The sequence below is a fragment of the Leptodactylus fuscus genome, chromosome 8, assembly GCF_031893055.1.
Source record: "Leptodactylus fuscus isolate aLepFus1 chromosome 8, aLepFus1.hap2, whole genome shotgun sequence".
Lineage (NCBI taxonomy): Eukaryota > Metazoa > Chordata > Amphibia > Anura > Leptodactylidae > Leptodactylus > Leptodactylus fuscus.
Genome location: NC_134272.1, coordinates 62,251,502 through 62,276,784, shown reverse-complemented (window position 1 = coordinate 62,276,784; position 25,283 = coordinate 62,251,502). Strand labels below are relative to the sequence as shown.

The 25,283-nt window shown below is 40.4% G+C and overlaps 1 protein-coding gene across 1 annotated transcript in view; it reads right to left on the bottom strand.

Annotated features, from left to right (window-relative positions):
* ITGA4 (integrin subunit alpha 4) overlaps positions 1 to 25,027 on the bottom strand; it is a 91,622-nt gene extending 66,595 nt beyond the window's left edge. Inside the window, exons 1-2 of the mRNA XM_075283802.1 lie at positions 24,735 to 25,027; positions 24,338 to 24,459 (exon numbers count right to left, since the gene is read on the bottom strand). Of these exons, the coding sequence (XP_075139903.1) occupies positions 24,338 to 24,459; positions 24,735 to 24,916 (304 nt within the window). The 5' untranslated portion in view covers positions 24,917 to 25,027. The remainder of the gene's footprint in view (positions 1 to 24,337; positions 24,460 to 24,734) is intronic.
* Positions 25,028 to 25,283: the final 256 nt, after the last annotated feature.

The following is a 25,283-nucleotide window of genomic DNA, read 5'->3' as shown; positions in this document are numbered from 1 at the left end:
ATTCATTGTATACCCAACTGAAGAAGATTCTCGGTACGTAAGATAAGTGTTCTGTGAAACTAAAAACATCATAAAGCGTCTGTACTTTTAAACATTTTTTATTTCCAATCATATGTGAAAGTTTTACAAAAAGTTTCAAGTGACTGAAGCATCTCAGTAGCTTAAAATTTTATATAAAGGTCATTTACAATATGTACATTGTGGGGAAGGTTGAAAACTGGAAAATAACTAAACCTTCACTTCAAGCACAAATGAGCAAAAACAGAATACAGCCTTAACTTCAGGCAAAAATAAAACAAATTCCTGCTCATCCGAGCGACTAACTAAACAGTAGTAATAAGCTAACTATACGTGTGGCTTACTACCAGCCACATGAAAAACACAAGTACAAATTGGTCTCACCAGACTCAGGGTTACAGGACAGACCCAGCCGCCTCCTCACTTCCTGGATCTGCTCTGAAGTGCAGGCTCTGCAGCCTTTTATGGGCCAGTAATGGGCCTATGACCCACACCTGGGGCTGAGGCTTACTCCAGACCCGCACTGGACCACACATAAGTCAGGAATTTGGGGCTGATCTAGCGGGACTCCAGCACTTTGCCTTTCACCTTCTCACAGTACATACATGTTACACAAGAAAACAATATCAGGGTGTGAGTGCTGAAATTACTATACACTTTACATGGTAGTTAGATCACTTCAGATTGGTTTGGTAGCCAGAGATATCAATAGACAATAATATAAAAGTCATTTTGCACCTTACTCTTCTGAATGTAGCCTTAGGGCAGTGCACAGAGTGTTTTTTTTGTTTGTTTGTTTGTTTTTAATTTAAATTGTGAGCCCCATATACTGATGACAATGCACTTTTTTTTTTTTTTTTTTTCCATATCAGTATGTCTTTGTAGAATGGGAGGAAATCCACACAAATACGGGGAGAACATACAAACTCCTTGCAGATGTTGTTCCAGGTGGGATTTGAACCCAGGACTCCAGCGCTCCAAGGTTGCAGTGCTAACCACTGAGCCACCGTGTTGCCCCTGCACACAGAGTTTTTTGGCGCTGATTTTGACGCTGAATCTGCCTCAAAATCAGTCTCCAAAAAAGCCTCCCAACAGAGTTCTATCAGGGTCCATTCACACAGAGAATTTTGGCGCGGATTCTGGTGCGGAATCCGTGCCAGAATCAGAGTGGAAAAAAAAGCCTCCCATTGACTTCAATGGTTTCTTTTTTCCACTAGCGGAAGTCAATGGGAGGCTTTTTTTTCCACGTGGATTCTGACACGGATTCAGTGCACCGGCATCTAGTCGCGCATTCTGCTCTGGATTAGGCCCAATGAATGGGCCTAGTTGAAAGGAGGGAGTGTCTTCAGGCCGAATTGCAAGGCGAAATGGTCTGAAGCATGATCATCTCACTTTTTTTTCCAGGAGTCGGGACAAGCCAGCTCCCGGAAAAAAAAAAAAAACACTTGACCAGCTCCCATTGATTTCAATGGGAGCTGTCTTTTGGTCAAGATTTTAAGGCAAAACGGCCTCAAAATTCTGACCAAAAAACTCCGAGCGAACTTATCATCAGGAGGCTTTTTTGAAGGCTGATTTTGGAGGCAGATTCAGCGTCAAACTCAGCACCAAAAAACTCAGTGTGCACTGACCCGTAGGCTTAGGCTCCATATTGAGAAAATGTTCACACAGCTGAATTTGGAACTGAGTTTGAGTAGGATTCTACCTTAAACTCATTTTCAAATTCTACCTAAAACCAACCTTCATTCATTTCAATGGGAGGCTGATGCAGATTTTTTCCTCTGACTGAGTTTTTCACCTAGTCGAAAAAATAAGTGTCAAGCTCGATCTCCAAGCAGATTCCACCTGATAACTCCCTTTGAAGTAAATGGGAGGCAGAACATATCTGCCTGGCTGTTGCAGAGTATTCAGATTCAGTGACGGAATTTGATGTGGGATTTAGTAAAGGGGAAAAAAATCCAGCTTCAAATTCCTGAAGCCAAATTTTTCTGCTAATTACAGTATATTCACATAGAGGAATTTGGAGCTGATTTTGAGGCAGATTTCACCAAATTCCATCTGAAATTCAGTTCCGCCATTAATTTAATGAGTGTTCTGTTTATTCTTCAGACACAATTTTTTTGTGTTTTGCTTCTGTTTATATACTTTGTTACTACATAATTTTGTAAAGGGCTGAATATTTTCAAAAACGCTTAAAATATCAACTGCAAGTTTTAAAGCCTTTCTATAAGAAACCACCATGGCAGGAAACATCTTTACCAGGAAAAACCTGGGAGCAGCAGAGTCATCTTATCTCCTTACCAGTTGCCCTTATCATAACCTGTGAAAAGTTTGTCCAGGAAGTCATTTATTGCATCTGGAGGCCTCATAAATAACCCGCTATCGCCAGGCGTTTATATACAGTACTTCGTATTCTGCTCTGTAGGCTACATATTTTTATGTTGCTTACTATTTTTTCATTTGCTTCTCCTGTTATATTTGGATGAAGTTAAAAGGCTTTCCAGAAAAGTAAAAAAAAAAAGTAAATCTAACAATGTGGTTAAAATAAAAAAGAAATAAAATAAGGTATTTCCCATGCTGTATATCCCTGATCAAAAATAGGTATTATTTCCAAGGTCAAACAACAAAGATACACACATCCAGATGTTTCCCTGGGCTGTAAGCACTCTCTTATGTAGTACAGGTTGTCATCTGTGATCAGTCCCGGACTTAGGCTTCAAATGCTGGTGTCAAGAAGACTGCTGACCTCCATGGAGAACAGATGTCTGGGAGTTATGTACCAGGCTTCCATGATCGGTTTCTACATGGGATGGGTATTGACCTGCTGTAAGAGAAAGTACCATGGACAACCAGCACATAATCATTTACTGTGCCTCACACACAAGACCCCTATGGAGGGCAATAACCTTTTTGGTGGAGAGTGTTCCCTGACGCCAAGTTGTCCACACTTATCCAGAAGATGAACTGAGCAAATGTGACAACCTTTACTGCACTCTATGAGCAAGTGTGCACCTACACCTTAGGCCCGAGTCACATGAGCGTTTGGGATTCCATTTATGGAGTCCACTTGGGGACCCTCTGAACAGAAACCTATACACATTAAAAAGCGGTTACCTTCAGGAAACACGTAGACCCCATAGACTGTAATGGGGTCAGTGTTTGCACAAAACATGCCTGCAGTACTTTTCTCTCCGCATGTTTCGTGTGGACACCATGTGGTAACCAAATGGACCCCATTAAAGTGTATGTGGTCTGTGTCTTTCCTGAAGATAACCACTTTTTAATGCATATAGTTTTCCGTTAGGGGGTCCCCAAATAATGATGTGAACTGGGCCAAAGTTGGCCACACACTTGGCAAAGCATGCCAGTGTTCAGATGGGAGTAAACCACTGTCAAACATCTCTTGCCTCATAAACAAAAGGATCAAGGATGATAAAATCCAACACATATGATCCTTTTTTGCTGACACTTGCTGTCATAGGAAAATCAGGACATTCCCATACACATTAGATGGTTCGCCTATTGAAATTGTCAGGTTTTGGCCAAAACGGTCAGTGAGCGTTTTATGCTCTCCACCGTGAAACCGTTTGTTTAAATCCGGACACAGAGTACTGCATGTCCGACTCTGTGTCCGGATTAAAAAACCCGGTTTCGTGGTGGAGAGCATAAAACGGTCACCGCCGCTCATAAGTCAGGAATTTGGGGCTGATCTAGCGGGACTCCAGCACTTTGCCTTTCACCTTCTCACAGTACATAAATGTTACACAAGAAAACAATATCAGGGTGTGAGTGCCGGACGGACCCGGTCTGTGCTTTCCGTCTTCTTGCATGCAGAAGATGGAAAGCACAGAACGGAGACCAGAACGCAGGTGTGAACCTAGTGTCAAGTATATGGCCAGATTTATTGATGACGTAATCTTTTGACCATATAATGGAAAAACAAAATGTTTTATTTTTATAATACATTTGTGTTACAAAAACTGCGTACTATACAATATATTTCTGGGTATGATTTACCTAGGATTATAATATAGATGATCTATTAGGATAAGCTATCAGTATTACATAGTGGGGATCCAACACTCAAAACTATGGACAAACAACAGGTTGAAGAGGCCACAACATTCTGAGAAGGGCAGCAACATGTGCACTTCTTATCAAACACAGCGCCACACATTGTATAGTGGCTGTTCTAGGTATTGCATCTCAAGTCCTCTCACTTGAATAAGATTGATCTGTAAACAGGACATCTGAGTAACGAAGGTGATGTCTATGGCCTGTGAAGCAGAAGTGATGCTCACCTTCAAACGTGAAGATGGGTCTTCATATTTAAGTCCTGAAAAAAACTTTTAAATTCAATCCTGTTGGCAAAATCTACATTTCTTATAACATCTCTCTTAGGGGGACTGTCCGTAGACCCTTATGTGCTAGATAATATCTATAGACAATGAGAAGAATTATGTTCTGTACACCTACTTGCATCAAGTCTCCAGGTGGTGCAAGATGTGCCTGAATTAAGACACACTACTACCATGCGCCATTACTGTAATCTACACCAGCCAGGAACTGGTATAGGTTTCAGGTATAACTCAGGCCAGCTTTCTGCGCCCCACTCCGACACAATTTTTTTAAACAATGGTGAGCCAGGAGCAATGTAGCGAATCTATGACTCAAGAAAGGGCTGTGAAGTGAAGATACGCCACATTTACAACCATCTATGACACAAAATTAACACAGTTGGGTTAGAAAGTTCCCAATATATCCTCTGCTCAACCAATCCCTTCATCTTGATCCACAAAGTCAAACTGGAACAATAAAATTAACATGTGTAATGGAACCAAAGAAGATTGTTAACTGTATCAACCACTTTGCAAATTATCTGACCACATATTCCAGCCCTCTTAACCAACCCTGGATTGATGGAAATCTGAGGCTGATAAGACTCCTCTAGACTACCATTTACAATCTGTTGATGAGCCAGAACGAATGTCGTGTAGACAGGGACGTACTCGATTACACAAAGTGCAAGCTCTGAATCTGTAACGTCAAGCCCAAACAAAACTGCAAGTTACTAAATACCGTGTTTCCCCGAAAATAAGACAGTGTCTTATATTAAATTATCTTCTGAAATATATGACCTGTCTTATTTTCGGGGGATGTCTTATGCAGCGGGAGTGGGGGACAATCGGCAGTCATGCCGGCACTTCCTTAGCGGAGTGCCGGCATGACTGCCGGTTGTAGGTGGTGCTAGAGGTTGGTGGGTGGTTGGGTGAGAGTTATGCTAGTTACCTTCCCCATCTTCGTAGCAGCGCTGGTGCTGCTGTTGGTCACAGTGGCGGAAATGGTGGGCGGGGCTTAGCAAAGATTAGCAAGGCTCCGTGTGTACAGGAAAGCCGGCTGCTGCCTCTGCTGTGATACCACTGTTCAAGGTCCTGTGGAATCCTACAGCAGCAGGAACAGTGGTATCACAGTAGAGGGAGCAGCCGGCTTTCCTGTGCACACGGAACATCGTGCAGTGTTCAGCCGGTTGCAGTGTTTTTTTAACAAAAACCTCCTCCATGCCTTACTTTCGGGGGATGTCTTATTTTCAGGGAAACAGGTAACTAGTTTCATGTTTTTCATTTACACTAAAAATCTTTGATATGAGGCGTCTGGTAGTTCTCCATTAAGCCCATCTATCTAAACTCAAAGACACCTAAAAGAGAAGGCAGCATCTATTCAATGCACCTTATAATAGACGTTCTACATTATCACCGATTCCCTTTTCGATTCATTCTCTATATGGTTAGCATCCTGTGTTGGGCGACTTCCCCATGACTACTCTCCAGGGCCATCTGCAGAATACAAGTGTGTTCTGTCGTTGCGAGGGCTGGATGCCGATAAGCCTAGTCAGATGCCAGGACAGTGAAAGAATTGTTTTAGTGTCATTACAACTGAATACAATTTGCATGTACAATTTCAGTCCCTCTGGGATTTTGCATGAAAAAAATCATGTCATATTTGAGAATAGAAGAGTGTTATCTATACTGTAAATTTATATTCAACGAGAATTGACTTTCTTTGAGATGTCTCGGTACACTAGAGTAAGTTCACACTATGCCTTGGGCTGACTTTTAGCATTTAAACTAGAAATTTTTTTAGTACATACATCTAACATTCATGTAGACTTTTATTAGCCAAACCAGGTAAATGCAGTGGCCCAGATTGACTAATGATATGCGGTAAAAAATTGGAGTCCAGCGTGTTGTTGTTGAATAAAAACATTTCTTCTTTTATTAGTTTTACAAAAAAACTTTAAAATATAGTGATCACTGACACAGGATGGTATAGTATAGTGTGGTAGGTCTAGCTGACGCGTTTCGAGAGTAAACCTCTCTTAGTCATAGCTATAGGTCTGTGATTGCTATATTTTAAAGTTTTTTTTGTAAAACTAATAAAAGAAGAAACGTTTTTATTCAACATTCATCTATCCATCATTTGTGTCCATGGTTGTCTACAGTTCATGGTGGTCCTTTATTCTGATTTTCAGCTTTCTCTGAGTCTCCAATCGATTTTGTGTGAACCCGCACATGTGAAAATATGTCACGCAAAATTTATCACAGTAACTGATGCTGAATGATCAATCTGGGTTATCTTTAGACTCTCTAGTTTACATAACCCTTTAAGTTGAATTACTTTTTTTTATTTCCTGACACTATTTTGGTGCATATTTGACACATCATGGCACATTTAAGCTACTCCCCCTTTTTATGAACTTCCAAGCCCACATATCGAGCACATTGGAAAATTTTAGCACTACCTAGATGTGACACATTGCACCGGAGATGTTTTGGTTGTGTGTCTGCCCCTTCCCTGAGCTTGAAGACTGAGGTTTTTTCCCCCCACTATTTTACGGGAGATTCTATACATCACTATTGCGGCTGGTCATAGACCACCCCTCCCAAAAAAAAAAAAAAAAAATTTCTTGACTCGTGTATAAGCCGAGGGAAGCTTTTTCAGCAGAAAAACTGTGCTAAAAAAATTCGGCTTATACTCGAGTATATACAGTAATTCTATATTATCCTAATTACATATAATGGATTATATATTGCACATGTAGGCACAGCGCTGTTATATGTCACTCTGAAATACAGAGCCTTACGAAATAATGAAAATACATTCTAATTTAGAAACTATATCTCAGAATGAGTTTCACTGTTTTTCTGTATTGGACTTGTTTTATATAACATGTAAGTAAGTTACTAACTGCCATGTGACTCATTGCACGATACCTAAAATGACTTGGTCTGTTGGTATAACAAAGTCATATTCATTCTGGGAGGTCATGCCACGAGCAGAGAAATGCAAGTTTGCGGAAATTACTCAGACACTATGAAAGGATCAGATAACGGTTATCTGGTCTACCCACAGTTTCATCCTATCAGTAAAACCTACGAACATCAGTTTTGCTAAGAGAACTTATTGTAGAGGAAGAATCATGGGTCGGATCATATTTGCTCTTTTGTTACATTTGGCACCAGGAAAGATGCCTCTTACATCGCAAATGGTTTGCATACACTCAGCGTATGCCAAAGGGCATATTTATGAAGACTGGCATACTGAACACCAGTCTTCATGACCCCCAACATTAGCGGAACAGCCGCCTTATTTCTAAGTAAGCCCATTCCTCTTCGTAAATCTGGCAGCTCCTCCACTTTAGCCATGCATTGATGCCAAAATCTACTCCAGCATAGATTTAGAAAAACTGGCACAAATAGCGCAATTCCCACACCACAATTATTGTTGCAACTTGCTTTAAAAGAAAAATATCTGCCATAAACATAATGATAAATATGCAGCATTCTCTTATCATATTTCAACAATTCACTCATGTTTGCAGCAGCTGAGGCTTAACCTGGCCATACACATTAGGCAGCATTGGATGGTTGTCATGCAGCCGCCGATCAACAATGGGATCATTTATACGAAAATCCCACCATTAACATTAAGAACTAAATTGCCCAATCAGGGGGTAGTTGAGTTGTTAAAAAAAGAGGACAAAGCGCAGTGGGTCTGGACCAATTGGATGATGATGCTAAACACTGATATTTCGTCCGACATTCCCAGCATTCTGAAATCCGATTGATGGTGGAAATGACTAAAATTGCCCATTTTGGCCAACAAAAATCTAATGTGTATGGTCAGCTTTAGGCTAAGGAAGCACGTAGTGGGCCACAGTAAAAAAAAGAGCTGTGGGAAAATCCGTGGTGGCAACACATTGTGGTTTTTCCCACACTTCCCTCTTCCATTATACCTATAGGGAAACCACCAACATTTCCGTATGTATAATTTACATGCTGCGATGTCCAAAATCACAATAGTTTTGGAAATCACAGTGTGGAATATGGAGATGGAATTTGCTAGAATCCCTTCCACTTTGCAGTGAGTGTAAAATGCTGCTGTTTTTGCTGCCGTGTTTCCATTGCGGCCAAACCAAGGCCTTTACCCCACATGGCGTTCAGGCCTTTGGGCCAGAAAATGCAATCATGAATCCTCCCATGTAAGTTTAAAACTGACCATATATAATCCTGACCCTCGCGACTCCTTCATAAACATACATACATAGCTTATATAACAATCTGACATGGGGATTCTGAATAGACCCTCCAATGTAGATGTGAGCTCAGCTTTACATTACTTTTATCCTAAATGTAGATCTGAACTAAAATGTTTTAAAACTTTTGGCAAATACAGAAAACATGTTCTGGTTATTATTAGATTTGGAGGATCTCCCTTCTGAAAATAGACTTGTAGAGATGTTTTTAATGGTATTTTCCATGGACACATGGTTTGGCAGAATTTATTCTTCTACCCTTGCAAATTTTTTAAAAAATGGCTCAAACCCAATAGAAATGGTTTGTGGCTGCACCACATGTTTACAGGAATATGGTGGCATGCAGTATATAGCTGCCAAACACTGTCCAAGATTATTATATCTCTTTATGATATAATAGTGTTCCACAAAGTGATGTCAAGAGAATATACAAACATCTGCTCCAGTGCTATGCCGCCATTGCTCTAGTACAGGAGTCAGCAACCTGTACAACGCCCAACATGCTCCATTCATTTACATGGGAGTTCCAAGGATAGTAGAGCAAGTATGCATGCTGGGAGTTGTAGTTTTACAACAGCTGGAAGGTTGCCTACCCCTGCTCTATTACAATATAACAGCCTTACTATTATCTTATGTGAACATATGGGGTCTTACTAGGGTTGAGCTGATCTTAAGAATTCAGGATCGTTTTTAAAATCCGATTTCCGATCATTTTCCATCTGAACCCGATCCTGATGCCAATTCCAATCCTAATGCAAGTCAATGGGATGTTTTTTAATGATCAAAGATCGGATTTTAAAAACGATCCTATTCACTACACAGCATGGATTCCAAAAATTGAATGCTTCAATTTTTGGATTCCACACTGTGTAGTGGTTAAAAAAAATCCGCTGGCTACTTAGTTTTCCCTGGTGTCTACTTACCTGCACAGAATCACTGCCGCTGCTGCTGCTCCCTGTTCTTCTTGCTCCTCTTCTCTCTCATTCACATGCCTTCAGAGTGCCGTGCGCGCCCCCACCTCCCTAGGTACTAACTGTTAGAGATGCTGGGAGTAGGCGGGGCTTGTTGTGGCTGAGGAGAGTGTAGGCGGGTACAGGGCGGGGAGATGTGAGTGCATCATTCACGTCTCCCCTCCCAGTACCCACCCACACTCTCCTAAGCCACAAGCCCCACCTTCTCTCAGCATCTCTAACACTATCCTAGGGAGGCGAGGGCGCGCACGGCGCTCTGAAGACATGTGAATGAGAGAGAAGAGGAGCGAGAAGAACAGGGAGCGGCAGCGGCAGTACAAATGTGCAGGTAAGTTGAGCAATCGGGATCAGAATTCCGTTTCAATCCGGTTTTTTAGGTGGGATCGGAATACGATTACGATTGTGAAATTTACTCGATCACCGATCGGGATACAATCTTTTCCGATCCCAATTGCTCAACCCTAGGTCTTACTGAAAATGTTATAAATTGATCTCAAGAAGACAATCACATTCTATAACAAGGATCTCTAGACATTATACAGAAGGGGCACCCAAATATCCACAACCAGCTGTGTAAGGCTTGGCCTCATCATCTATTACAAAGTTGGTTATCCAAAAGCCTGACATGCAATACCACATTTCCACTATCACAGTTCCAACGCTAGGAGTCTAGATCTATAGTGAACATCAGCCTCTAATATAAAAATATTAGTACCAGCAGATTCTGTTACAGTAATGTTTTGTCTTAGGGTTTTAAAGTTTCGTACATTTTTTCTTAGTAATATCCCCTCAATTTTGGGGGGGATTAGCAAAAATCTAATGTCTATGGGAACTACTTGACTTTCCTGCTGAGGAAAATAAGGATCCAGCAGATTAGATTTCAGTCTGCTTGATCTGCTGTTTTCCCAAGGATATATAGTATCAGGGGTGTCTGGCAGCCTCGTGTCTCCTAACCACTACTTAAAGGGGTTTTCCCATCAATATAGACACATTTAAATTTGATGACGGTTAAGAATGAAACATTTTTGTAAATATAACAATCAAAATTTTGCTGAATTTTGAAGATTTTCCATAACCATCTTAGTGATCACAGTTTTTTTGTTTTGCCAGTAGATATAACTATGGATGCAAGAACTTCCCGTGATCTAGAACGTTTCAAAAACCCAGCCCTGATTTCCTTATTGTGTCAGGTTTATTGTCTCAAGCATATTGTATCCTTGTCTGATAACCTGTCCACAATGAAGAAATTAGTCTCTGACCAGTTCCTACATTCATGGTCATAGCCACTGGCAACCTATAAAGAAAATCTGCAATATTTGTAAATATATTTGAAAATGTTTTAATTGCCTTCAAATGTGAACATGGTTATGTCCGTTGGAAAACCCCTTTAAGTAACATGCACCTTCAGCTTTCGATTGCTATAGAGTAGGGGTAGAGAATCTTCGGCTCTCCAGGTGTTGCAAACTACAACTCCCAGCATGCATACTTGCTCTGCTGTTCTTGGAACTCCCATAGACGTGAATGGAGCATGTTGGGAGTTGTAGTTTCACAGCAGCTGGAGAGCCAAAGGTTTCCTACCCCTGCTATAGAGGATGTGTTCAACAATTTTCAGGATACATTATATTACATTGATCCTGTAGACTACAGGGAGTATGGAACGTGGTAAAAATGTGTTATCCTTGTATGGTGAAACTGTATTGTCCCTTGAAAATCAGACAATATCCAGACTGGAATAGGTGCAACTGTTCATACAAAGAACTATTTAGTTGGACCACTGTTAGTTTTCTGATCTGTTGGACCACTGGTAGTTTTCTGATCCGTTGGACCACTGGTAGTTTCTGATCCATTGGACCATTGGTAGTTTTCTGATCCAATCACTCCTGCTGTAACGTAGCAGCAACATTCATAACAACAATTCTGCCATAGCTTTTCCCCATTCACTTGTATACAGGCACTGAAGTACCAGAGATAGCCATATACCTATAAATGCTCTGTGTCAGATATTGCAGTTTAGGGGCTTAGCTAAATGATGCTATAAATTAAAAAGTGCCCATATCTTTTCAGCGTGCCATCTTATCTCATGCCATCTCATTTCAGACTTTCATTAACTAAGATGTGGTAAAGAAAGCCATTAACTGGTATGTGGGTAACAAATGAAAGCTTACCAGACCTATGAAAGCCAGCTGCTTTCAACAATTTCCGGATGAAAGGTTTGTCTTTTTTTTTTTTTTTTTAATATAAGGTTACAGGATGTGTGCCAGTCAGAGGAGTCACGCTCGCTGTTAGCAATAAATGTAACATCCACTTCTTCTTACTCTGTTAATGGCTTAATGCGCTTTCATTGGGAACGACCAGCCATTTAACAAGCCTTTTACAATTGTGCAAAACCGTGTCAAACTAACTCGAGGACAAAGCCAAATAAACAGTCTCTAGTAGATGACCTTCATGTCACCGCCACGTGACCAGTTTGTTGGCTTGCTGTTAATATGTCACTTTGGAACATTTCTATTGTACAGACAATAATGTCGCCTAGTTCTGTGATACGAAAAACCATCTCTGAACCTGAACCCTCTACAGACAGCCCAGAAATATCTCCTATAATACTCTTCATGGCTGATGCCAATTAGATGACCTATTAACAAGGTTAAGTGACTAAGCGCGACCCCCTGCTCTATTCACGGCCCACACTTCTTAACACTCAGGGGGCTCTTTTCTAAATACCAGTGCGACTCAAGAGCTGTAGCTCATAGAAATGTTATAAAAAGCCACTCTTCTAAATCTGACCTCAATTCCAAGCATCTCTTCATATTGCTGTAACATCTATGACAGGTCCCAGCCCATATTTTATCCACTCATATATTTTAAGAGCAGAATACAAACCAGATGTTACATGAGGGCTGGAGAGATGTACGAAATGAGTCATTGAGCATCATCTCCATTGCCTTTGTACGATATGACTGATACCGGTGACTTCACAGCGGGTTACTACGATATTCTGCTTAAAGGATTTAGTCACTGAATCAATAATATTAAACTTTAATTATTCATAAAAGGAAAAAAAAAGCAAAAGGAAGTGAATTCATAGCAAACAAGTAAATAATGACTTAACCAACGTGGTCCCTGGTGTAACCCTATCAATGTGGAACCTAGATCAGAAGGGTACACATAAGCTAGACACCACCAAGAGACAGTACAGAGACCATGCATGCCCTGCTAAGAATTCTGGGTAAGTAATATGCAAATAAACCCTCCTTAGTGCTCTAGTGCCACCTTTTGGACCACACCTTCCTGTAGAATAATGCAGGGTTTTTCATATAACCTAACTGCATAACTTGGGAATAAAGCCAAGCCAGAATACCTCCTCTTAAAGGTAGAGAGATCCATCCGTAGACCGCTATTTCAAGGTTATTGCCTCTCATCAATGCAGAGCGGGGTAATTTCTGCTGTATCAGAGGTTAGACATGGGTCAGAATTGGTACACTGTGAGGCGTTACAGGAACTTATTGCCCTGCTAAGAATTCTGGGTAAGGAATATGTAAAGAAGATCTCCCTGATATTAAAAAACAAACAAACAAACAAACAAAACATGCTCTAGCGCCACCCACCTTTAGGACTGTAGCTTCCTGCAGATAAATGCATGGTTTTTCAAGGAACATTGGTGACCAATCTGCTCCTAGAAGGCCCTGGTCTCATCTCAAAGGTAAAAGTAGCAGAATGGTGGTGAGAGGAAGAGTGACGGTACAATACAAATTCCTATTGGCTGAATTTTTTTTTTCTTTAAGATATTTTAAAGTTAAAAAAGTTAACCAAGACTATAAAGTTACTGTTGTTTTCATATTTGGAAAAAAACCTCTTTACAATAGACCTTTGTCCACATGATTCTAACTTCACTCATGTCATAGAGACCCTCAGGCCCTACAAATTACTAAAACTGGATGGCCATGATCCTTTTGGTCCCGTTTTGGTCTCTGAGCTATGTGGCCAAACTCTCCATTGATTAAAATGGTGCACATGCAATACATGTGAGCAAAGGTCCTGACTGAGTTCAAACCCAGCCAACATCTGCATGGAGTCTGTGTATATGTTCTTGGTCCTTGCTTGGGTTTCTTCCGGATACTGATTTCCTCCAGACTCCAAAAACATACAGTCAATAGGCTTGCATGAAATAGGGCCTAGTGCTTATGTTTATGTGTGTGTGGGTGAAGGAAGTTTGATTTAGACCCCACTGGGAACAAAGAGCAACGTCCTAGTAGGGCTTACTATAAGTCTTATACCAAAGAACATATTGGTGCTTTATAAATAAAAAGCATATACAGAGATTTCTATGGTAAAATGCAGAACACCTATATATAACTACACGCGCACGTTCTTGTGGCATGCAAATCTGTTCAGACCATGTACAGGAAATTGTACTTTTTACACTAGACGGGTTTTATGAAATGATCTAAGTTTAGCAAAAATACAGCTATATTTCTATGTTATTTTATTATATGGTGTGACAACTTTCTGATTTGGGAATTTTTTTAAGTGCAAATAAAATGGGCTGCTACTTATTTGATGAGGATACATTTCAACTGAGAAAAACCTGTAACACTGTAAACTACATATATAGGATGGTAATGTGGGATTCTGGACAAGTTTCTTCGGATTGTTTCATGAAAAGCATAAACATAATCCTTCTAAAAACCCAGAGTTTTTGCAATTTTTTTGTTTGTTGTTGGTGCACTTGCTGTAGTTTTCCTAAGACTAATCAACTATGTACTATCTATTGTGGTAGAATAAAAAAGCAACAGAAATATGGCAAATTCACCATGTTGAGAATTCGCTGATATACCATCACCAGCGTTAATTAAAATTGGGAAAAAATTTTAGGGGGAACTCTGGAATAATTCCCCCCACCCCCGATCACTTATATACCATCACCCCCAGTGCTTAAATTGGGATGGAAGAACCCCACAAAGACTGCTATCATTATCCCCGAGCGTCATTCCTCTGTCACATAATCCAAATTCTTAGAAAAATACTACACTACGGTTTGCTCGGTGTCCATATTCCCTTTTGTTTTTGATCATTATCCCCGAGGGTCTTTTCAGACCCCTGAGTATAATGATCGGAGGGCTAGGAGAGGCCAGCGGAGGATACAAACATAAAAAAACACTATTACTTACCTCTCCTGGCTCAGAAAGGCTTTGGACCTACTTGGTGACATCACAGACGACACGTGGGCCGGGCTTTGGTCCTTATGTGTCGTGATGCAAACCCGGATGAAGTGATGTCTCTTCCATCATTGATGATGTCCGACATCAGCGGGGAGTGCGCCGAGCCCAGGAGAGGTAAGTAACATTGTTTTTTATGTTTGTATCTGCCTCTGGGTCTCCGATTCTAATAATAATTATACAGGCACAATGGGGCACAATACTGTGTGCAGGGGCCACTATCAGGCATAATACTTTACACAGGGGCCACTATGTTGTATAATACTGTGTGCAGGGGCCCCACATAATACTGTGTTGAACCCCCACTAATCTGATCCTGATGGCCTGTCCTTAGGAAACATCCTCAATATTTTAAGCCCAGAAAACCCCTTTAACTTTTTTCAGTTTCTAAGGGAAACAAATTTTTTTTATCATACTGGATATTCAGACAATTCCGATATTTGGTGTTTCTGTCTTGAGGGGCATAAGTCAAGTAATAGGATGTTATTGTAACATCAGGAAAGAGGATTTCCTATTAATGTGATAAATAGGAAAAAGGAAGCGGACATTGTAAGATCACCTCATTTTGATCTACTATTGAGCTGCTGTGCTTTCCTTACACGACACAGTTCACCTTCCCATCTACATCCACCCTGTGCAACTCTTATACTTATTTTACATCTACTAGTAGTGAAGGAACATATAAAGCAATGAGATTAGAAATAGAACTCTAGGTAATTATGCTAAATATTATATTTCATTATTATAAATATTATTATTAGATTTCAATATTTCAAATATTATAAATATCAAACATTAATTTCCTAAAAATTGCAATATTTCAAAGTTTCTATAAAAGCTTGAATGCAATTAAAATCCAAGAATGTCTTAAACCAAATATTTTAAATTATATATTATATTATTATATAATAATATTGTTGTTATTGCTATTAAAGACAAAGCTTTGCAATTTACACTGTCATCATAGACAAACATTCTTTACAGTAAGAGCAGGGACTATAATGGGATCCATACCAACGCAGATGTGAACCAAGCATAACCTGACATCTGCTGCGAAAGACGGTACTCTGGTGGACACAGATCACCAGCTTAACCCTGATATGATATCAATCACATCATTGGCTTCTGTCCGTTAAGTTCTACCAACGAATGGGCAACAGAGAAAGTACTAGTGAAGGAAATAAGTATTCTAATCTATTTCCATAGGCATCAATATTATGGAAGAACATTTAGGCTGAAGGCCAATGTTGCAGAAAAGCAATGTTGCAGATTTTCTTGTAGTTTTTTGCGCCAAAGCCAGGAGTGGATTGAGCAGAAGGTAGAAGTATAAGAACTTCCTATATATTTCTAATTGCTTTTGTAGCCATTGTTGCAACAAAATCTGCAACAACAAAAAGCCTTAGCCTTAAGCTGTTTTGAAGCTGTCAGCTGTGTCTGCTATGACCAAGTCTCGGGGTAGGCTATTCCACAGATTCACAGCCCTTACAGAAGAAGTCTTCTCACCTCTGGAGATCAAACCTCCCTTTCTCCAGACAGAGAGAGTGCCCCCTTGTCTTTTGGAAGCATATTAAATGAACAACTTTTCCCCATTGTTCTGAGAAACAGAACTTGAGGTCAGTCCATGAAACAGACTCATATAAATATTATATCTATGATGTGTCTTACAAATGTGTCAGGTCATTGGGACATCCAGAGATGGAGAGAAATTTATTTTAAATAATTGCAGCAAAGTCCAAGTGCAAATCCTATGTAGGACCAGCTAAAGGCGGAAGGTCTAGGGTGCTATAAAGTATAGATAACTGTCCGACTGACAGCACCCCTACTGAGTATGCATGGGATCTGACTGGGGAGAGGGGAGTAAGCAAGGTGTCCGGTAACCCCTGGTGGTTGCTTATGCCTGCTGAGAACAATTGAACTGGTCATGTTGAAATCCAGCACTCAGTACCAAAAACCTCCATACATATTAGATGATCCTCTGGTGTTGCCAAAACTGATGGGTTTTGTCAATATTAATTTAAAGTAATTTAACAAGTGTCTTGACATACTATATGTATAGAAAATCTCACATAACAGTTACCATAGTAAAGTCCTCATTCTAGAAGGGTTTGCATTGTATCTACTGTATGCCTAATGCTCAGTGATTTTATTGTTGATTCTACCCCAGACCCCCCCCCCCCCATCTCAGCCTAAAAACAGAGAGAACCCCTCTATATATAGGCTCTTCAGCTGTCCTATTCTATCAAGTGATTTGCTTTTCTACTCATATTTGGTTATATATGTTTTAGATAAAACTGGCTAAAAGCCAATATGGGCAACATGACAGGTGATGTCATGTATCTTTCCCAGAGTCCGGCACCATCACTGGCTAAATATGTACAAATACAGGAAATTTCCCTCGCCATACTGTACTCACACTGGATGATGTGAGCCATAAGGAAGCCACTTGAGTACTAGTAAAGGGCGGCTATAAAAGTGTTCACAGCTGTTGTCACTTCTATTCTCCCATGTAGCCGTGAAGGAAAAGATCTGTCCAGACTCTGAATCTGCTGTACACTGAATGAACACAAATGATATTGAATTGCAGAACTCTATGAAGCCTGAACATAGACGGAGAGCCCCTGTGCAAGATCAGTATGTGGGCTGCTAAGGCTTTGTTCACATTGCTGTTTAGTGTAACTATTGGCAGTTCTGTTACATTTGATGGTAGGAATGCAATATTTTTGCAAGGAAAAGCAAGCTATGACCATGTCAATGTGGTCCATCAGGTGCCATTCACGTCTGATGTTCTCTAATACAGATGATTATTTTCCTATAAAGATGGTGGCAGTCCTCCTTGTGAAATTGCCTTTTAAGGGAATGTTATACTGTAGCCGTTACATTACATTATCATGCATGTGTTTGATCATAGTGTGTTCCTAGTATGTCAATTATACCTAACCCACAAGAATAAGAGAGCAGACCCTGAGGATATATAGTGATTACAGAGAATACTCATTTGCTTGTAGAGTTTATAATGAACTATGCATGGCAATGGGGAAAAGATACTGGTATTAGGTAACTTAAAAAAGGTTTCCAAGATTGGATATTGATGGTCTATCTTTAGGATAGGTCATCGGTATCAGATCAATGGGGTTCAACACCCATCACTGATCAGCTTTTCTTAGCATAGTGTACACTACACTACAGAGTCAGAAGCATATGGCGCATATGGCTCTATACACTGTGTAGTGGCTCTACTGCTCTATGGCTGGTCAACTCTCATTCACTACACAGTGTACAGAGTCAGAAGCATACGGCGCATATGGCTCTATACACTGTGTAGTGGCTGTGATGCTCTATGACTTGTCAGCTCTCATTCACTACACAGTGTACAGAGTCAGAAGCATATGGCTCTGTACACTGTGTAGTGGCTGGTCAGCTCTCATTCACTACTCAGTCTACAGAGTCAGAAGCATACGGCTCTGTACACTGTGTAGTGGCTGGTCAGCTCTCATTCACTACACAGTGTACAGAGTCAGAAGTATACAGCTCTATACACTGTGTACTGGCTGTGCTGCTCTATGGATGGCCACCTCTCATTCACTACACAGTGTACAGTGTACAGAGTCAGCAGTTTCGGGCCAACCCAGGCCCTTTCTCAAGTGCAGATGTGCAGGTCACATCGAGCCAGATGCATGCAAGTGCTGTTTTATCTACCTCAATAAAAATACTCCGTATTGGATATTCCAGTTTTTGTGTCACTCCATTTACCAGTAAGCGTGGATCCTCCTCCTGTCACGGACCTCTGGTTCTTGTTCTCCACGCTCTATACACTGTGTAGTGGCTATGCTACTGTATGGCTGGTCAGCTCTCATTCACTATACAATGTACAAAGTCAGAAGCATACGGCTCTATACACTGTGTAATGGCTGATCAGCTCTCATTCACTACACAGTGTACAGAGTCAGAAGCTTGCGGGTCTATACACTGTGTAGTGGTTGTGCTGCTCATATTCACTACATAGTGTACAGAGTGGTCTACTTCCTGACTCCACACACAGTGCAGATATCAGATGACTGGTGGGGGTGTCAGTGCTGGACATTTATCAATATATGATTTTGGATAACCGCTTTATAGCGTAACCTGCTCAATAGTGTGCTCATAACTGGTGCCTACACAAGAATGCATGAATGAATGGAGGAAGTGGGTATCAAGTCTACAACCATGTCTGTACTTGAGGTTGGCATCCATACATAATAGATTTTAATGGCTGATCTGTTCTCACAGAAGATAAGCAAGATGTGCCACTATTCATACTAGTGTCATGTATTTCATTCATACTGAGCCAAGACATTATGCCTGATCCTTGAAAGGATCCTGATAAGTCCTGATACATTCCACTGAATATAATATGTTCTGCCAAGTTTCAGATCGCAGTATGTTTTATTCTTTAGATCGAATCAAAGTATTCTTATCATCAAATACACCAGAACCCCTGATAAAAAAAAAAGCTAGTGTGAACAGAGCCTTGAAGATCAATATAAGCAAGTCGGTCACAAAACAAGATGTGGTAATAGTAATAGACACTTTGCCTACTCCCGCCTCACATTTGTTCCTGTGTAGTTGCTGTCACCAGTGTAATTTTAGCTGTCCTTGGGCTTACAGTATATATCCGTCCACTCTCTCCACTTCCAGTAATGTACAGTACACTGTAGTCACCATATCTGTAAAGAAGTGCAAGCTGGACATTTGGCTCTACAGAAGTCATTGTCCTCTGAATCATCACGTGCAAGACTACGTAATGCAGAATTACATAGATAGATAGATAGATAGATAGATAGATAGATAGATAGATAGATAGATAGTGCTGCTGTATTTTCTATGTCTATTACTGCCACAACAGCTTGCACCTGTTCACATTAGGATGTGCTCTCTGAATTTCCTGTTTTTAGAAACTTTGCTGTAGAAAAGAAGATCTCTAGAATGGAGCATGCGGTGGTGCATAGTCATACTAAGATTCACTATGGCCCTGTATACACTATGCACTATCTTGGACCTTGATTTTCCATACCTATATAGAGTATAATAATATTGGCCCAGATTTACTATCCTAGCTGTGCCCATATATGCACCTCAACTGACTCCATTTTTGGCGCAGGATGGTACAGCTTCTGTGTCCGACACATTTTTAGACAGTAGGCAGAGACATTTCTTACAACTCATGCCAAAATATTTGCGGGTTGTACCACAATTCTAAGCCAATTCCTAATTGGTATAGATTTGAGATCAGGTGCACCTACATGCACATGAATTATTACGATACCAGAGCCTCTAAGTGAGTGGTCCCCAACCCTTTTTGTATCAAGGACCACTATCATGCAAATCAAATTTGTCTTGAAACCATGGGGGTGGGTGATTGATGGGTTTGGGGTTTTCTGTGGCGGGACACGGTTGGTACAATTGGGTGGTTCATAGAAAAACACAATAAAATGTATATTAAATTATTGGATTTATACATTAACCTAGGACACCAGACTCCCCGAAACAGGCAAGTATGTTCTCTTGCCTTGTTTGTTTTATTTTTTTTTTTTTTTCACCTTCCCTGTCCTCTGGGTAAAAAAAAAAAAAAAACAGTTTTTCCTGGACAACCCTGTAAGTTCAAATTCCTGACTTTGTTTTTAGCTAGAGAGCCATTTTTCTTGGTAGATACAGCCAAGATACAGCCATTTGAAGTGACCATCCCCACTTTTGGTAAATGCTTCAGCTCTATATATTCACGACATAACTGTGTACAGACTTTCCTTAGTAACAGCTCAGTCAGAGGGTTGCTAAGGGTAATGTTAAAGCCTGTTTTATAATAAGAAGGAATTTAGATAGGGTAATAAAGAACATTACAAAAATGGTCACTAAACAACCCCTGACACAGTAGAGGGAAAAAAGGGAGTTGCACTTTAAAGGGGCTCTATCGTTGGGAAAAGTAATTTTTAACTAAGCACATCCTTGCATAGCCTTTAGAAAGGCTATTTCACACCTACCTTTTGTATGTAACTTGCCTCATTGGTTTTTGAATGAGCCCATTTTTATTCATATGCTATTTAGCCTCCAGCCAGCACAGGAAGTTCCCAGCAGCACTCATCTCTGCCATTCTCTCCTATCTGTGTGTGCAAACAGGAAGCAGGAAGTCAGCATCAGTAGCAGCACAGGCTACATAGGAAAGAATAGGCAGAGGGTGCACGATGAGACTTCCAGGGTGCAACAAGAGGCTAATTAGCATATGAATAAAAATGGGCTCATTCAAAAACCACTGAGACGATTTATATACAAAAGGTAGGCGTGGAATAGCCTTTCTAAAGGCTTTTTTGCGTGGGTAGCTGCGACGGCAAGTCAATTCAGTGCATCAGCATTCCATCGCGAATCAAGCAGCTTCTTTCTTCCGCGTCCTGCTGCACTCTCTGCCCCCATTGAAAATAATGCGAGGCAGATTCAGGAAGAATCTGTTCCAGTTTTGGAGGTGAAATCCGCCCCCAAATTTGCGGCAAATTTCTCCATGTGAATTGACCCTTATAGTGCCCTCCATTGGTAATAACCCCTCTCCCCCCACATACTGTTACATTACAATTACATTACACTTTCCTGGTTACTAATGCAGCTCCCGGGGCTTGCTCTTACACACAGGAGGTCTTCTATTCTGCTCCCTGTTCCCAGCAGCACCATAGTGAAGGTTCTAGGAGCAGAATAGAAGCTGAAAAGTAGAACGTGATCTTCTAATGTAGGCTACAGAGGTCCCCAATGAACAGGCCAATGAACCATGGCCTGATACTGGTCTGCGGCTTGGTCATTGGGAATCTCTGCTCTGAGTAATCCTGGTGCATCTTGAGCCCGTCTCAGGGTATATCTTACTAGGCATTACTTCTTGTGAGATACTATGTAGACTCCCTGCTGACATAAAGAATCTTACATGCAATGTTCCTAGTGAAAATTGTAAGCAAATTTGCTCTCCTTAAGATATAGAAACCTTTCTCCATAAGGGAATGTGCACAAGAAGGAATTTAAAGCTGAACTTGTGACCCATTCCACCCCCAAATCAGCAGCAGATTCTGCCTCCCGATTAGAGATCGCAGCAGGACACTCAAAAAAATAAGCGCCCTGCTCCATCTTGCCCTGCATTAGCACTCTTTTGCAGGCTGCTGGTGGCCGAAAAATAGGAATATTTTAGGGGAATGGCCCCTAAAGCCACTTCTACCATATAAGTCAATGTCCAACCTATTAAAGAAAACATAATTAGGGATCTAAGCTAGCTCTGGGTGGCTCGCCAGGTTGGTGAACATTTCAGTTAATTACTCTATGAAAGTTAATTACAGGCAGAGTTCTTAGTGTTCACTTTGCTATCAGCTGTAGAGCCGCAGGATACCAACCTCTTCTTTAGAACTTTAAGGAAGTTGTGTTTTTCAGATCAACTGTTTCCTGCACAGAACATCCCACCAAGGCATGTAATGTAGCAGATGTGATAAATTCCCATCCCCCACCTTCTTTCCAAAACATACACATCCTTCTTACACACATACACTACAACAAACTTCCTTGCTCCTCATCAGATTGTGAAATTGAATAATGTAAGTAATGGTCTACGTGCAATGCACAAGTGGTTACAATCATACCCAACGATCCGCGATGCCCAATGATATTCATTTATGCTTCTGTTTATTGTAAAAAGTAATGTAATAAAGTAAGCTAAAAATAACATAAATGCAAAAGATTCTGATGTTTAAGGTGATTTAAAATAATGTGACTTTCCATTAACATATACCATATACTAGGGCATAAATGTTAAACAGAAGCCTCTGATGGGTGAGAATAACTTCCATTGGGTCCCATTGTCAGAAATGTATACCTTTAATGAATACTTGATCCATTGTATGGAATAGCAAACTATATTACACTATTCCATACTGGATTTTTTTTTATTTTGGCAGCATACTGACATATAGTGGCCAGACAGAAGTCAATATGACACTTATTTGGCTTCATACACGCTAACGTAAACCTATGGGTAAGTCTTATGTGTACGTCCAGAGTAAGCATACGTATGTCACAAATGTGATGTACACAGAGCCTAAGCCACACTTGTGCTTGCTGTACTATATAGGGATGCGATTTTTTTTCTTAAATATTATACATTTTAAAATTGTGGTGCAAATTTGGGGAGGGGGGGGGGGGGTTCACACTTGCTTCCATGTCCACCTGCCGGGTCTCTGTCCTATTCCCTGGAGAAACTGGATAGGGGACAGCTTCTTGGTGGTCTGTTTTAAAACCCATTCATTTGAATGGGTTTTAAGAGCAAACCACTGGTGTCCGTATGTAGCCTCTCCACCTGGAAACCAGTTTTTTGGCTGGACTTTGTGTCCAGTCAAAAAAAAAAAACGGTTTCCCCGTGGAGAGGCTGAATACGGACATCAGTGGTTTGCTTTTAAAGCCTATTCAAATGAATGGGTTTGGAAACAGACCGCCAAGAATCTGTCCCCTATCCAGTTTCACTAGGGAATAGGACGGAGACCCAGTGGGCAGACACGGGTGCAAGTGTGAAGATAAAACAAAAGAAAAACAGAGAAAAAAAAAAATCCCAGAAAAGACATGTATCCATTATCCGTGAATAAAGGATGGTCTATGCATATATACATAAGACATGTCAAGTGTCGGACTGGCGTTCCAAACTTCAACAGTGTAAAACAATCAGACACTTTGCTAAACTTACAGCTACTGAGATCTTTTTAGATTGCAATTTAACACATAACATATTAGAGTATTAGATGTTACACAATAATGGAAAATTCCTCCAAGATATACTATGTATTTATCCAATAAATCTGAATATAATTTACCAATAACATATTACAAACCTTTGCAAAGCTAAACAATGTGTTACCCCAATAATATAATTCATGTTGGGGTTAGGCTGGTTGTTTTAGTTCACCTATAGAGTCATACATTTGTCTTCAGTGAGGCTTGTACAAGTGGAATTAGATACTTCTGTCACTGACTACTGGGTTGTCACAGTAGATGCTACTCCAAAGTGTGCAAGCATAAGTAGATACTATGTTACAGTACAGTGAGCACATGACATTGCAATGCTTTGCTACACAAAAGCACTGTGTTTAAAGAAAATATCATTTAAAGCTATGTAGCCCATGTATTGTTCTAGTATCTTCATCCAAGAGCTGCATTGAGTGTGGTTTTCTGCTCTGTAAGACCACTATGATAAGAAATTGGATGCACATTCATTTCAATGAATGTCTTACAATGTCTGTGTATTAGCCCCAGTCATTACACAGTCATTCACTTTGCTAAATCAGCTGATCGTGGGGGTCCCCTGTGATCAACTAAACTCAACAATTTAAACAACGTAACCCCCTGCAAGTCCATCTATTGAAATATGTCAATAAAATTAACTTTCAGAATATATTGGGGTAATATGGCATGTCTATGGGATTCCTAAAATTGTGGAATGAAACATTGTAACATTGTAACATGTAATATCAAGAACATAGGACATCATCATGACTCACCCACATCCATGAGTTCACACATCCTATCGGCGTTATCTGTAATTTTACATTTGAAAATGGTTCCAGGGTTGACGACATCATTGCGTGTGGTCAGGTTGGATTTTGGAGCTCCGACAATAATCCTGGAATGAAAAATAGAATCCATAACATAAAAAATAACATCTAAATCTAAAATAAATACATAAAATATATAAATAAAATAGCAAAAAGTACAAAAATGAACACAAAACTATAAAACATCCCAGACATCATAGAGTAGAATATACATCTTACCTGCAAGAAGACTGCGCTGATAGCAACCAGAGTCACATTCTTAACCATGATGTAACGCAGAGGTTGCTTGCTGCAATAAGTTACATGACAGCAAACATTTGCTCTAATTCTCATGAACACTCACCACTTCTCTTCTCCATAGCTGTGGAAAACCACAGAGTAGCCGAACAGGGATCCATCTGGTCCTTTAAAAACCAAGGGGTTCTCCTCATCTATATTGTAAGATCCAGCAGGGTTTGCAGCGAGAATAAAGCCCAGTGTAAGACTCCAGATATGGGACAGTTTGCAGCTTTCTTCTCTCTTCATGGCTATTCTGAAACTTTTACTGCTTTCCCCAAAGTAATGTCTTCATAGCAATGGAATGATCCTTGCGTGTACTGGAGCCTTGTGATTGCAGGGTACTGTCTCTATCCAGCATCCATCAGCCCATGTTGTATATCTAATGAGGAAAAACTTTTTTACGTAACCGCCCCCTAGTCCTGCTTCCTCCTCCTCCTCCTCCTCCTCTCTTTAACAGTTTGCTGCTCCAGGACAGAGCCTGCACAGTCACAAACCATTCCTTAGCCCTGGATGTGGGTCCTCGCTAGTAATTACAACTTCTGTCTGTAACATGGATAATAGCGGACTACAACGCATCATTATTTCCAGTTGACTACTGCAAATACTTGGCCTT